General features: G+C 48.3%; 1 protein-coding gene across 3 annotated transcripts; it reads left to right on the forward strand.

Moving 5' to 3' along the window:
• Positions 1-4,312: 4,312 nt before the first annotated feature.
• On the forward strand, positions 4,313-12,205 carry RBM42 (RNA binding motif protein 42). Of its 3 annotated transcripts, none has more exons than XM_036067899.2 (10): positions 4,313-4,555; positions 4,772-4,916; positions 6,215-6,299; positions 6,408-6,482; positions 8,058-8,123; positions 8,203-8,378; positions 8,794-9,126; positions 9,436-9,553; positions 11,675-11,869; positions 11,962-12,205. In XM_036067899.2, the coding sequence occupies exons 1-10, from the start codon at positions 4,428-4,430 to the stop codon at positions 12,072-12,074; spliced, it is 1,434 nt and encodes a 477-aa protein (XP_035923792.1). In that variant the 5' UTR covers positions 4,313-4,427; the 3' UTR covers positions 12,075-12,205. The 3 variants fall into 3 exon arrangements, with proteins under 3 accessions (XP_035923792.1, XP_035923794.1, XP_035923795.1); XM_036067901.2 differs by having other exon boundaries at positions 8,224-8,378; XM_036067902.2 differs by lacking the exon at positions 8,058-8,123 and having other exon boundaries at positions 4,314-4,555; positions 8,224-8,378.
• The last annotated feature ends 1,946 nt before the right edge of the window (positions 12,206-14,151 follow it).

The raw sequence follows: 14,151 nt of genomic DNA on the forward strand, positions 1-14,151 counted from the left end.
ATATAATAAAAGCAAATTAAAATCCTACTTTGATACATTTTCCACCTATCAGACTGCAAAAAAGGAAACCCAAAATTTTGGAAGCTCACTGTTGACAAGGCTGTGGGAAAACAACACTTGGTGCATCAGTGGACAGGCAATGTGGAACACCTATGGGACAATCTCCAGCAAAGCTACATACGCATTTACTCTTTGCCTAAACAATCCCACTTTTGGATTCTACCCCAAAGATATGCTGGGTGAAATACAAGTTTGGGGTCCATATACAAAACAACTAGACTTTTCTTCAAAAGGTCAATGGGGCTCAGGTGGGGACTGCTTTAGATTAAAAGAGACATGACAAATGTAAGGTGGGTCTTGATTGAACCATGGAATTTTTTTCAGTGAAAGTACATTTTGGGGGCAACAGGAAATTTGAAAATTGGGAATGGGAAACATGTTAGAAACATGTGTCTTTGTTAAATGTCTTTGCTGGGATAATGGCATTGTGTTTAGGTGGGAGACTATTCTTAGAGGATGCATATTGAAGTATTAAGGATAATGTCTGTCACTTTGAGATAGTTGAGAAGAGAATAAGGTAAAAGGGACAGGGATGGAAGCCAAACATCTATGAATATACACTGTTTCATACTTTGCACTATGGAAACATCTAATTTTTCATAATTTAAAAAAGTGAGAAAAATCCCTAAAAATTGAAAACAAACAAACGAACCTAACTATATCAAGTTGGTGGCACAATTGATTCAGATAAGAAGTATTCCAGGTTAGGTTAAAATAGTACTTTCAAGGCGCCTGGGTGGCTCAGTCGGTTAAGCATCTGCCTTCAGCTCAGGTCATGATCCTGGGGTCCTGGGATTGAGTCCCACATTGGGCTCCCTGCTCAGCGGGAAGTCTGCTTTTCCCTCTCCCCCTGCTGCTCTCTCTCTCTGCCAAATAAATAAATAAAATCCTTAAAAATAAAGTAAATAAAATAGTACTTTCACTTGATGCCTCCAGTGGTACATGCATCCTAAGGGAAAAAGAACTGCAATACAATCTTAAACTGCATCTATTAGTCTTGTTTGTAATAACACTGGTTTTTATTTTGATAAAAATACATAGTTTACGTTTTTGAGACCTACATTATATATTTTGAAATTATATACTTGACTAAAGCAAATAAGTATTTGTGCTAATGTTACTGGGAACCAAGTTTTTTTTAAAGTAGGCTCCATGCCCAGCGTGGAGCCCAATGAGGGGCTTGAACTCACGACACTGAGGTCAAGACCTGAGCTGAGATCAAGAGTCAGATGTTTAACCGACTGAGCCACCCAGGTGCCCTGCTGAGGACCAAAATTTTTAACATAAATGAAGTATCAAATCAAAGGAGTAAACTTTAACTTTAACCCTGTAATCTTTCATTTGACTTAGAAATAGCAGACTGAACTTGTGGGTTTTTCTCTTTCTAGAAAATATGTATTTCCCTAGCCCAGACCACAGAAAAGGTCTAAATATGATAACCCAGTAATAATGAGCAACCAACCCCAGATTGTGGACTCTAAATGCCATTTTTTACTAGTTGGAACCAGGGATCTTTGGGGAAACAGCTGATTCCAGGTCTGGGACAGGAAATTGGCAAATGAGTATGAGGCATCATGTGCCAGAAAGCAAGGAAGTCCTCCAAGACTAGTGAGTTTGAGTCAGAAGGACTCAGGAGTCAGTCTGAAGTGGCTGCCACTGGCCAAAGATGGGACATTCTGAGCAGCAACTAGAGCAACTGCAATGATTTGAAGCACATGAAATATGTTCGAAAATGTAAGTTCATATTAGTGTTCATACAATACCTCACTGGTCACCTTTGAAGGGTGCTAGGAACCAAGTCGTTTTGATTTTTTTTTTTTTTTCATAAAATAGGGAAAGAATCAAGCATGTCTTTCTTTCTGAACAAGTGACCAAATTCTTGATAAGGGGGAAGTTATTTATGAAAGAATAACTGATCATTACAGAGAGAATAATAAAATTTGAAAACCACTATTTTACATATATCAACAAAGTAGTAGATGCAGGTAATAATGATCAAGGGCTGCTAAAGCTAGTAGTGGAAAGGTTGATTGGCCATCTTAAGATGGAGCAGGATGACACTGATCAGTCTTAGGGCACCAAAGGAAGACAACTAGACATCATGTGCTCCTGACAGAATACAATAAGATACATTACAATAGCACTTGGAGGACGTATTCTCTCACCAAATAAAACCTAAATCTAATCAAGCTTCTAACTGTCAATACACTATATAAGAAAGGGGGGAGAGGGCAGTGAGGAACAAATGAAACAATATAATCAGTTAAACCCAAAATGTAAGATATCCTATAGGACAACTGGTCCGGTTTCTTCAACAAATAGAAGGCAAAAAAAGGTGGGGATGAAGCGGAAAAGAAGGAAAGGGAGGGAGGGAGGAAGGAAGAAAAAGTCGGGGGAGGGAAATTTATAGATTAAAAAAGACTGAAGAGGGGTGCCTGGGTGGCTCAGTTGGTTAAGCAACTGCCTTCGGCTCAGGTCATGATCCTGGAGTCCTGGGATCGAGTCCCGCATCGGGCTCCCCGCTCAGCGGGGAGTCTGCTTCTCCCTCTGACCCTCCCCCCTCTCATGCTCTCTCTATCTCATTCTTTTTCTCAAATAAATAAATAAAATCTTTAAAAAAAAAAAATTAAAAAAATAAATAAATAAAAATAAAAAAATAAAAAAGACTGAAGATTTTAAATGCTGGAACAATTTCAGCAACAAAATAACTAAAGTAGTATTGAATTATAACCCGAAGTATAAAATATCCGTGAGTCCACACTGACAAAAATGATGTAATAAAGAGCCCAAGGCAGATGCTTAACCAACTCAGCCACCCAGGCACCCCAAAAGCCAGTATTTTAACAAAGCATTCATTACTGCTGATTTAGACCTGGGACTTCAAAAAAACCAAGACAGCCAGTAAGTTTTGACAGGGGAAAAAAAAAAAAGACCCACCAAACAACCAAATGCAACGTGCATACCTTATTTGCAGCCTGATTTTATACAAAGACATTTTGAGGCAGGGAAATTTTAACAGTCTGGATGTTAGACGATACTAAGAAATTAATATTCTTTTTTTCTTTTCGTTTTTTATTTGTTTTTGTTTTTGTGGTGCCGAACCCGGGAACGAACCAGAAATTAATTTTCTTGGGTATGAAAATGCTCTTTTTTTCTCTTAAATAGTCCTTATCTGTTAGAGATCTATCATGAAGCATTTACGGGTGAATTTATTAATGCCTGGAATTTGCTTTAATATACTCCAGCAAAATAATAATAATAATAGTAATAATAATAATGAGAGGTATAGGTGAAACAAAAAGGGTAGAATATTAGTAATTGCTGAGAGGTACCTGGAGGTTTGTTACATTCTTTTCTAATGTTGTGTATTTTATTTATTTTTCTTTTTTAAGATTTTATTTGACAGAGAGAGTGCAGGCGAGCACAAGCAGGGGGAGCAGCAGGCAGAGGGAGAGGGAGAAGTAGGCTCTCTGCTGAGCAGGGAGCAGATGGGGAGCTCGATCCCAGGACCCTGGGATCACGACCTGAGCCGAAGGCAAAGGCTTAACCCACTGAGCCACCCAGGCGCCCCTAGTGTTGTGTATTTTAAATATTCGTAATAAAACACATTGAAGACTACAAAAAGGATCAGCTGTGTCCCAAGAAAGGACACAGCGACCAAACCTACACACACGTGACTATGAGGTGACGCATTTTACCACTCTCTCGGCCTTTACACGAACTATTCTTCCCACCCAGAACATCTCCATTTTCATCTAGCAAATCTTCAGACGTCACCTTCCCCAGAAAGCCTGGGTCAGGTGCCCCCTCTGCGCTTCCCACATCCTGACCCTTGCCTTCCCGGAAGTCGCTGTCCGGTAGTGTGTCTCTACCGACTGCAAGGCCACGGCATTCACCACTCTCTAGCCTCGCCCAGCCCCGGGCTGATGTGGACCTCAGTGGGCTTTAACACTTCCGGAAGGAGCCTCAGTGGCACAGGCGGAGCCTCCGAACTTTTCTGAGCTCTCAAAAGTCCAGTTTTCTCTTTAGGGACGGGGCCAACGACTTTACAGCGCTCTCATTAGCCCTTACTCCTCCAATGAAGGCGTGGCCGCCTCACTTAGCTGCACTTACTTAGAACCAGGCTCCTCATTGGTTCCTTTTTCCGACACTCTGATTGGTCTATATTCCTCCTCGGGGTGGGCCCTCCAGGTGTGGCCAGATTCTCATTGGCCTCGCTCCGTATGATGTCATGGACCAGCGCCCGTCGCTTTCACTGATACGTCATTCACGGGCGCCAACCCCGACAAGATTAGAGAGTAGACCGCGGAACTGGCGGAGGACGCTGAGCTGAGGCGGTGGAAGTGGCGACAGCGACGGCAGCAGCGATGGCCGGGGCGGGGCCAGCCCCGGGACTCCCGGGTGCAGGAGGACCTGTGGTTCCGGGCCCTGGCGCCGGCATGCCGGGCAAGAGCGGGGAGGAACGCTTGAAGGAGATGGAGGCGGAGATGGCACTGTAAGGCCCGCAATAAAAAGCCGTCCCAGAGTCAGAGCCACCGAGCCCTGGAGTCTCCAGGCCGAAATTAGCCCGACACGGCTCTCTCATGGGGAAATGGGACTTTTGGGATTGTGGGGGTGGGAGGAAGAAGGGGTGAAGGCGCTATCGCAGTATACCCAGCGTTTCAGAATTAATGCGAGGTCCTGAGCTGTGGTGTCGGTTTTGCCCCCTTAGGTTTGAGCAGGAAGTTCTGGGGGCTCCGGTAACCGGCATCCCAACTGCTGTGCCTGCGGTGCCCACGGTCCCCACGGTAGAAGCGATGCAGGTTCCAGCAGCTCCTGTGATCCGCCCAATTATCGCAACCAACACTTACCAGCAGGTACGGCTGGGCTAAGGCATATAAATCAGAGAGCACAGTGCCTTGAACGCAGTGTTTGTATACAGAGAGCTATTGACATGTTGACTTATCGATTAGCATGACAAATGTTTTATGTGTCAGGCACTGAGAACACAGTAACGACTAAGCAAACAATATTTCTGCCCTTTGGGAGCTTATATTCTAGAGCATGTTGTCTGGTAGAACTTTCTGTAATGATAAAGATATTCTGTATCTATTTAAAATTTACATTTAAGTTAAATAGTTCCTCAATCTCATTAGTCACATTGACCTGCTTAATAGTAAGCTATGTATGACTAGTGGAGAGAGAGACTACTAAAAGGAAAACAAGTAAATGAAACTTGTTTATTCTGTCAGTAATCATTGGGTGCCTTCTATGCATCAGGCACTATTCTAGGCATTAAGCACATAACAATATAGAGAAATATAATATAGAGAAAAACAATCGCTACCTTTCTGGGGTTTACATTTTACTGGGGAAAGACAGGTCAAACTAAAGTAAGAAAGGCAGAGGTTTATCAGCGTGGTCAGGGAAAGCCTTTCTGAGGAGGTGGCAGTTAAGCAAAGATATAAAGGACATGATATAGGGAACCATGGAGATATCTAGGGGAAGAGCATTCCCATCAGAGAGAACTGCCAGTGCAAGAGCCACGACACAGGTGCATACCTGACATGTTCAAGGAACAGCAGAGAGAACAGTGTGGCTAGAGTAGAGCGTGCAAGAGGGAGAGTGGGAGGAGATGAGGACAGAGAGGTGAGAGACCAGACCTGATAGTGCCTTGTGGGCCCCCATAAGGACCTTGGTTTTTACTCTGAGATGGGATGTTGCTGAAGGATTTTGAGCGGAGCGGTAATATGGTCCAACTTAGATATTAACTAACTATGGTTGTGTTTGGAGAACAGACTGAAGGGGGCTAAGGCAGAGTCAAGGAGACTGAAGAAGAGGCTACCATAATCATCTAGGCAAGAGTTAATGATGGCTTGGACCAGGGTGGAGGCATGGGAGATGAGAAGGACAGGCAGGACATAACTTCAGATAGTGTTAAATGCATTGAGGAAGATGAAACAGGATAACAAGAAAAGTTGCTACTGGGAGGGGCTAAGGACAGCTTTCACTAGTATGATCCCAAAAGCCTCCCTGAAAAGTGACATTTTAACTTAGACTTAAGGTTGACAGATAGCCAGCCCCACACAGAATGCAAAGAATGAAACCCTTGGCCTCCCAGGGTAAGCCAGCCAGGGCACCTTGGGGGCACTCACCCCAATTTCCTCCCCAACAGGTCCAACAGACTCTGGAGGCCCGGGCAGCTGCTGCAGCCACAGTGGTTCCTCCCATGGTGGGTGGCCCTCCTTTTGTGGGTCCAGGTAAGCAAGGAGTGGTGGAGGAGAGGGAGCTAGGGGATCAGGCAGGGTGATAAAAAGGGATGCCTGGGACGCTCCTCCCACCATCCTTGTCTCTTCCCATTCCAACAGTTGGCTTTGGCCCTGGTGATCGGAGTCACCTGGACAGTCCAGAGGCTCGAGAAGCTATGTTCCTGCGTCGAGCAGGTAGGTCTGGGCCGGGAACCACACATTTGACCAAGCACTCTTGTTTTGACTACTGCAGCATCTTGCCGACATCATTGCGCTAACTCAGCCACTTCATTTCATCCCCGCTCTCACATTATCATCTTTCTAAAGCACAAACCTCATCATATACTTGTCACTTTGGCCTTAGTAAGGCTTCACTTATCATTGCAAACCAAATGCCTTATCATTACTCCTAATCCCTACTCTTTGCTGTGTTTCTCCATAGCACTTAATGCCTTGTAACAAGCTATACAATTTACTCATTATGGTTATCACCTTTTGTTTCCTCTAAAGTACAAGCTCCATGAGGGACAAAAGTCTTGGTGCCTGCCACATTGTAAGCATTATGTACTATCTGTTGATGGGATAAATAAACCATCAAATAAGCACCAAGCTCCTCACCTGGCAGTCAGGACCCTACATCACCTGGCCCCTTACAGAGAGATCCCCCATATACTCCCCAGGAGCCCTAAGCATTGCTAGAATATGCCCACAGTGTTCTTGTTGACCTCTTCTCCCCTGCTCACTGTCACCCAACTATAATCTTCCAAAGCCTATTAACTAAATCAGAATCAAGTTAACTAAGATCTGTCCTCTCCACAGGTCATTCTTACTTTTGTTGTCAAGGTGACCTTTATACACACGGTCAATTTTTGTGACACTGCTTCCTTATATGTATGAAAAGAATACATGTTCTGTAAAGTTCTGGTACAATCTCTATTAGATCAAACTTGCTGATTGTGTTACTTAATTCCTGTTATACTTTTTTTATCTGATGTCTGAGAAATCTCAACATCTTTTATTCTTTAGTATGCTTGATCAAAATGCACATCTGACCTGGTCACACTGCCCAGCTTCCAGCCCTGCTGTGGCTCCCTGCTGCCCTCAGGAGGACATCCATGGTCCAGCCAACAATGCTGTGCTTGGACGCCTACTGACCTTTTGACCATTCTCTTACGATGCTCTCCAAATTTCAACTTCTGCTATTAAAATTATACTAAACTGAACTGGGAAAAAATTTTATTTGTAAATGTTCCCCTTGCTAGTTGTCTTTCTAGTCACCCTTTGCCTGACCAAAGGCAGTTGGGTCTTTATTATCCTTTAGGTTTCAGCTCACAGGTCTGTTTCTCCAGGAAGCCTCTAGCCACCCTGGCTAGGTCAGAGGGCTCCTTTGGGCTCCCACCACTCCCCAGGCTTCCCCCTCCTAGTTCCAATCACCCTGCCTGGACTTTACCCTATCCTGGCCCTGATCACTCTGGGCTGTCACTCTCTGATGATGGGTCTGTTCCCTCCAGTCCGGGACCAGGAGCTCCCTGAGAGCCTTGGGTCTTTCAGTGTGTCCCTAGTATTGTCCAGGAAAGGGACAGGCCCAGAGGAGATGCTCAGTGCTAAATTTTTGCTGAATGAACAAATGGAAAGACTCTTGTATCTCCCAGAAGGTTCCCCAGACTCTTCTCCAGGATCTCTTGGATGCTGAGAGTACCCACACACACACACCTCACCTCAAGTGCCCCGGTCCCCCATGACACACACCCCCATCTCTCTCTCCCACAGCTGTGGCCCCCCAGAGGGCCCCTATCCTGCGTCCGGCCTTCGTCCCCCACGTGCTACAGAGAGCAGGTGAGGGGGCCAGGGTCATCATCTCTGCCACATAACTTCCCCCCTAAGCCCTCCAACTCCCCCACTAACACCCTGACAGATTCTGCTCTTTCTTCTGCAGCAGGTGGTCCCCGCCCTATGGCCCTGCGGCCCCCTCACCAGGCCCTCGTGGGCCCCCCTCTGCCTGGCCCCCCCGGACCACCTATGATGCTGCCACCGATGGCTCGGGCCCCAGGGCCCCCCCTGAGCTCCATGGCTGCCCTGAGACCTCCCCTGGTAAGTGTGGACAGGGAGCTCATGGACAGAGGTATGAAGGGTGGGGAGATGCTCAATCCTGGCTTGATGGGCCATGTCTAAGTCTGCCTTCTCACTCTCGGACTCTGTCTCAGTCTCTCACTATTTCTTTTTGTGCCTAATCTGTTTTTGTTTCTTTTTGTGAGGAAAGTAGAGAGAGAAAAACACAGGCCGTGGGTTGTTTCTGTCCCTGTATCTCTATTTTTCTTTTGATTGTCCCTCTCTATTTTTCTGTCCTGGTATCTTTGTCCCTGTGTCTGTCTCTGACTAGAGACTCCTTTCTCTGTCTAGGTGTCTCGTCTGTTCTCTGGCCTCAGGCCCTTGCTTTGTTGTACAGGATGAGAGTAAGGTCTGAGCCTCTGAAAGGGCGCTCTTCTTTGTCTCCCCTTGCCCACAGGAGGAGCCAGCAACACCTCGAGAGCTGGGGCTGGGCCTGGGGTTGGGCCTGAAAGAGAAGGAAGAGGCAGTGGTGGCGGCAGCAGCCGGGCTGGAGGAGGCTAGCGCAGCGGTGGCTGTTGGGGCAGGAGGTGCCCCCACTGGCCCTGCGGTCATTGGGCCCAGCCTGCCATTGGCCCTGGCCATGCCTTTGCCTGAGCCTGAACCCCTGCCCCTCCCACTGGAAGTTGTACGAGGCCTACTGCCCCCACTGCGCATTCCTGAGCTCCTGTCCCTGCGTCCACGACCCCGGCCCCCACGGCCTGAGCCACCCCCTGGCCTCATGGCTCTTGAGGTAAGCAGGGAGCATAGCAGTCGGGGGGAAGGCAGGTAGAAAGGGCGGGGAGGGCAGACAAGAACGCATGGCCTTCCACATCCAGAAACACATGTAGCCCTCTACTGATGGAGGGAGGAGGGACCCAGGAAATTGGAGGGGCTGGGAGGACATGGGAGAGAAGGAGGCAGACACAGGTACCTCACATTCAGAAGTACATCCAGTTCTTTAATTATGGAAGCAGGAGAGTGAGGGGCATAGGCAGGTGGGGGAGCCTGAAAGGGACACATGGGTCCAAGCCCTTTGCCCCCCATCCCCCTTCCTCTACAGGTCCCAGAGCCCTTGGGTGAGGACAAGAAGAAAGGAAAGCCAGAGAAATTGAAACGGTGCATTCGCACAGCAGCTGGGAGCAGCTGGGAGGACCCCAGCCTGCTGGAGTGGGATGCAGGTAAGGGGGCCCAAGTGCAGGGCCAGGCATTGCTCAGTCAAGGACGCACCAAGGTCTCCTCCTTGGGGCAGACACAGGGAAGGTAAACCAGGACACTCCACAACTGCCACCTCTCTATAGGGCAGGCCCTGTTATTTGCCTACATGGTGGAGGGCTAGACTATGGCTCTGAGGGGCAGGCCCTCACCTAACCACTGAACAGAATGTGGTAGAGGCAATTGGCACCTAGGACTTTCTGAACTCTGTTTTATTCATGAGAGGCCTGGCTTGCTAAAGGTAAAAGAGCATTTTTTTTTCTCTCAGCTTCTTATGAAAAATTTTAAACACTGGGGGCGCCTGGGTGGCTCAGTCAGTTAAGCATTTGCCTTTGGCTCAGGTCATGATCCCAGGGTCCTGGGATCCAGCCCTACATCGGGCTCTCTGCTCAGTGGGGTGTCGACTTCTCCCTCTCCCTCTGCCTGCCACTGCCCCTGCTTGTGTGTGGTGTGCTCTTTTTCTCTGTCAAATAAATAAATATAATCTTAAAAAAAAATTTTTTTAACACTGAATTGCACAGAGAACAGCCATGTATATCCAGCACCTAAATTCAGCAATTGACATTTTGCTGTATTCACTTTATCCTTCTATGTGTATGTATGGTTTTTCTGGATTTTGCTCAGTCATTTGGAGCAAGTTATAAATGAAGTTATCACTTCCCTCCTAAATACCTCCGCATTCATCTCCTAAGAAAAGTAACAGTCTCTTTTATATCATAATATCATTAACATTCCTAAGAAAATGAATGGTCATTCTATGGTATTTCATATTCCCTTTATGTTTAAGTTTTCCCAGTTGTCCCTAAACCATCTGTTACAGCCATCTTTTCCTGTGAATCAGGATGCATGAAGTTTTCAGTCTCTAGATTATCTTTTTTTTTAAAGATTTTATTTATTTATGTGAGAGAGAGCATGAGATGGGGGAGGGTCAGAGGGAGAAGCAGACTCCCTGCTGAGCAGGGAGCCCGACGTGGGACTCGATCCTGGGACTCCAGGATCATGACCTGAGCCGAAGGCAGTCGCTTAACCAACTCAGCCACCCAGGCGCCCTCTAGATTATCTTTTAATAAGAATGGTCTCCCTCCTACCACTTTGTCTTGTGTATAACAGTTTTTTGAAGTGTCCAGCCCAGTTGTTTTGTAGAAGACCCCTCCCTCTGAGTTTACCAGACCATTTCCTCTGAGGGCGGTCTAACTTGTTCCGGGAGAGTGTCATTAATCACCACAGAAGCTGTGGGGCAGCCACAGTGCTGGCTGAGGAAGCGGACCTGACGTCTACCTGCCCCAGGCCAGGGCATGGCAGTGTCAGCCTAGATGTGGTCAGTGCAGGCTGTAGACCCTAGTTCTGTGACCTTGGGCAAGTCACTTAGCCTTTCTATCCTCCTTTCCTCACTCCAGCAAGGGGATAATACTAGCATGTGCCTTGTCAGGGAAGGGATGCTTTGGGCTTGAGTGTGTTTGGTCTGGCTCAGGCCCAGCCTGGGGGATATGCTCGGGAATGGCAGCTGAGGTCAGCCTTGGAGAGGGATCAGACAGCGTGTTCATGTTTCGGGGAATTAGGGTGGGCTTTGCAGAGAAAGCAAACGGGTGTCAGGAGCTTTGGGGATATCCATGGGGAGCTGTCCAGGAGACCAAGGGATGCCAGGGGCTCAGAGGAGAGGCCAGGGCTAGGACAGAGGAGCCTTCATCACGGCAATGGGCGAGATGGCCCTGGGGTGCGGAAAGGCAGTGCAGGTAGTTGAAAGTGAAGACTCTGGAGCCAGGTGCCTGAGTTCTTGTCCTAGCTCGGCCACTACCTGGTTGAGTAACTTCGGGCAGGTAACATGACTTCTCTGTGCCTTGGGGTAAAAGGGCCATTGGGAGTTCCAGATGTGTTAAAACCTCATGAGTACTTAGCCAAGAGCCTAGCGCAGGGTAAATACCATACAGATGTTGGCTGTTATTACGGAGAGGGCCCCAGCCTGAGACTGTTGGGGATACAGAGGGAGGAGGGTTTGGGGGATGCCTCCAGAGCAGGGGGGCTATTTAAATAAGGCAGACACAGGGCCAGACTTCTGTATCTTCTGACCTCCTCTTTCCCAACCCCAGATGACTTCCGGATCTTCTGTGGGGATTTGGGCAATGAAGTAAATGATGACATCTTGGCACGCGCCTTCAGCCGCTTCCCATCCTTCCTTAAGGCTAAGGTGATCCGAGACAAGCGCACAGGCAAGACCAAGGGCTATGGCTTTGTCAGCTTTAAGGACCCCAGCGACTACGTGCGCGCCATGCGTGAGATGAACGGTGGGTGAGGCCTCTCTCAGGGACCGTGGGTGTGACCAGCATCTGGCCTAAGCCTGACCCCTAGCCTGACCTTGAACCCTCCATTCCCACAGGGAAGTATGTGGGCTCACGCCCCATCAAGCTGCGCAAGAGTATGTGGAAGGACCGGAACCTGGATGTGGTACGCAAGAAGCAGAAGGAGAAGAAGAAACTGGGCCTGAGATAGGGTCTGTGGCCGGGCACCCGCTCCCTCCTGGCCGGGCGCTGGCTCTTCTCCCAGATCTTTGGAAGATCCCCAACTATCCACCCACCCACCTTCCCCAAAACCAGTTTCAATAAATTTACGTTATTTCCGTCCCTGGCTGGGCTTGGAAGCACTCTTTGGGGAGCAGGGCTTGACATCCCCCGATCTGGGAATAGTGAATAGTGTGGAGCTTTAAAAGTTTACCTAGACAAACATGCAGATGGGCATTTTTCCATCCCTACTGTGCGCCCATCACATCTTCCTGAAGCCTCTTTTACGTGCATGCTGAGTGCAGCCCATTCCACAGAGGAGAAAGCAGAGGCTATAGCCAGGCCAAAACCAAGCCGAGACTCAGTCCAGTTATCTTCTGACTCCAGCCTGTATTCTCAGTACCAAGGTAGGGAGTCTTCTGGGCCCTGCCCTTCTGGAGGTCACAGCTTTCCAGGCTTTCATCCGTGCAGCAAAGTCAGCGAAGGCCTCACCAGTGCTGGGGGCGTGGTGACTGAAACAGTCCTGGATTCTGTTCCCTCGGAGCTCATGGTCCAGTGGCGGCAGATAGGCCCGTTGCCACACGGAGTGGTCAGAGTTGGGATGGCGGAGCCCAGGCTGCTGACCTGGGAGTCGGGGAGGGCTTCCTGAAGGAACTGGCCACTTCTGAGTCTGTCTCATGCTCTTCCTGTTATTCTCTCCCAGTCTCTGCAGTTCTCACCCTCTGCATCTCTGAGACTGTTTCCCAGTTTCTTCACTCTGCCAAACCCCAGCCGCATTCTCTTGCCTTATGTCTGTGTGGACCCCCTCGAGTGCTTCTCTGTGTCTGTTTCCTTGTGAGTGTCTCTGTGAGTGCCCCTCTGTTTCTTGTCTCTGAGTCTCTCTTCTCTGTCTGCATCTATGGATCTCTCCCGCCTCTCTTTTCCCAGCCCTAAGCTTGACACTGCCTGTCTGAAGAAGTGTCCAAGCAGGATCTTGAACACTACACTAAGAGCTTAGACTTTACCCTGAAGGCAGCAGTAAGCCCTGAGAAGCTGGAACCAAGTTCAAACGGGACTGGCATCAGATTTGCACTTTAGAAAGAGCCCTGACACGGCCATGCTGTGGACTAGAGGCCTGAAGGAGGCAGGGACAGGTACCAAGCAGAGGAGAGAGACTGCGTGGTTCAAGCGTGGGGAGGGGATGAGGGTCTCCCAGGGGCAGAGCCAGCAGAACCCTGGGTTGAGAGGGGGCATGGGAGGAAGAAGGAAACAATGCCAAGACCTCTCTGGGAAGCTAGTCGCCCGGGAGGGGTGTCAAATTTCCTCTGTTCCCGCCTTCCTCCCTTACTGCTCCCTCTCTGACGTCATATTTTCCAGTCTGGTTAGAAGGGTGAGGGCCTCCCTCCCTCACAGGAAGTGCCCTTCAGCCCCCTGCCACCCAGGCTAGACAACCCAGCCCCAAGACCCTCAATCCCTACCCCCACATCACTAGCCCTTCCTGCTCTGACCCCCCTCTGCTCACTTCAGTCACAGGACAAGGGAGGAGATGGGAAGAGGGAATGATTGCAGGAAGGAAGCTTTTGTTTGTTTGTTTTAATTTAAATTCAATTAATTAACATATAATATATTATTGGTTTCAGAGGTAGAGGTCAGTGATTCATCAGTCATATAACACCCAGGGCTCATTACATCATGTGCCCTTCTTAATGTCTATCACTCAGTTACCCCATCCCCCCAACCCCCCTCCACTCCAGCAACCCTTCAGTTTGTTTCCTATGATTAAGAGTCTCTTACGGTTTATCTCCGAAAGGAAGCTTTTAAATGTGTGCACTTAAGTCCTCCTGAGGAAAGGGAGAGAAAGCTCAACGGTGGGGTTGAAAGACGGATGGACAGAGATGAAGAGATGTAGCAAGCGGGAGATGGAGAGATGGGGAGGGAGACAAAGATGGAGAGGTGAGAACTGCAGGTGAAGGCAGTACAATGGGAAGGGACATGGGGAGAAAACCCAAAGAGAGAAATGGGGACAGAGAGATAAGGAAGTAGGGAGAGAGATGGGGAGGGTGACATGGCCTCACAAGGCCTCACTGGAG

The sequence above is a fragment of the Halichoerus grypus genome, chromosome 15, assembly GCF_964656455.1.
Source record: "Halichoerus grypus chromosome 15, mHalGry1.hap1.1, whole genome shotgun sequence".
In the NCBI taxonomy this organism is placed as follows: Eukaryota; Metazoa; Chordata; class Mammalia; order Carnivora; family Phocidae; genus Halichoerus; species Halichoerus grypus.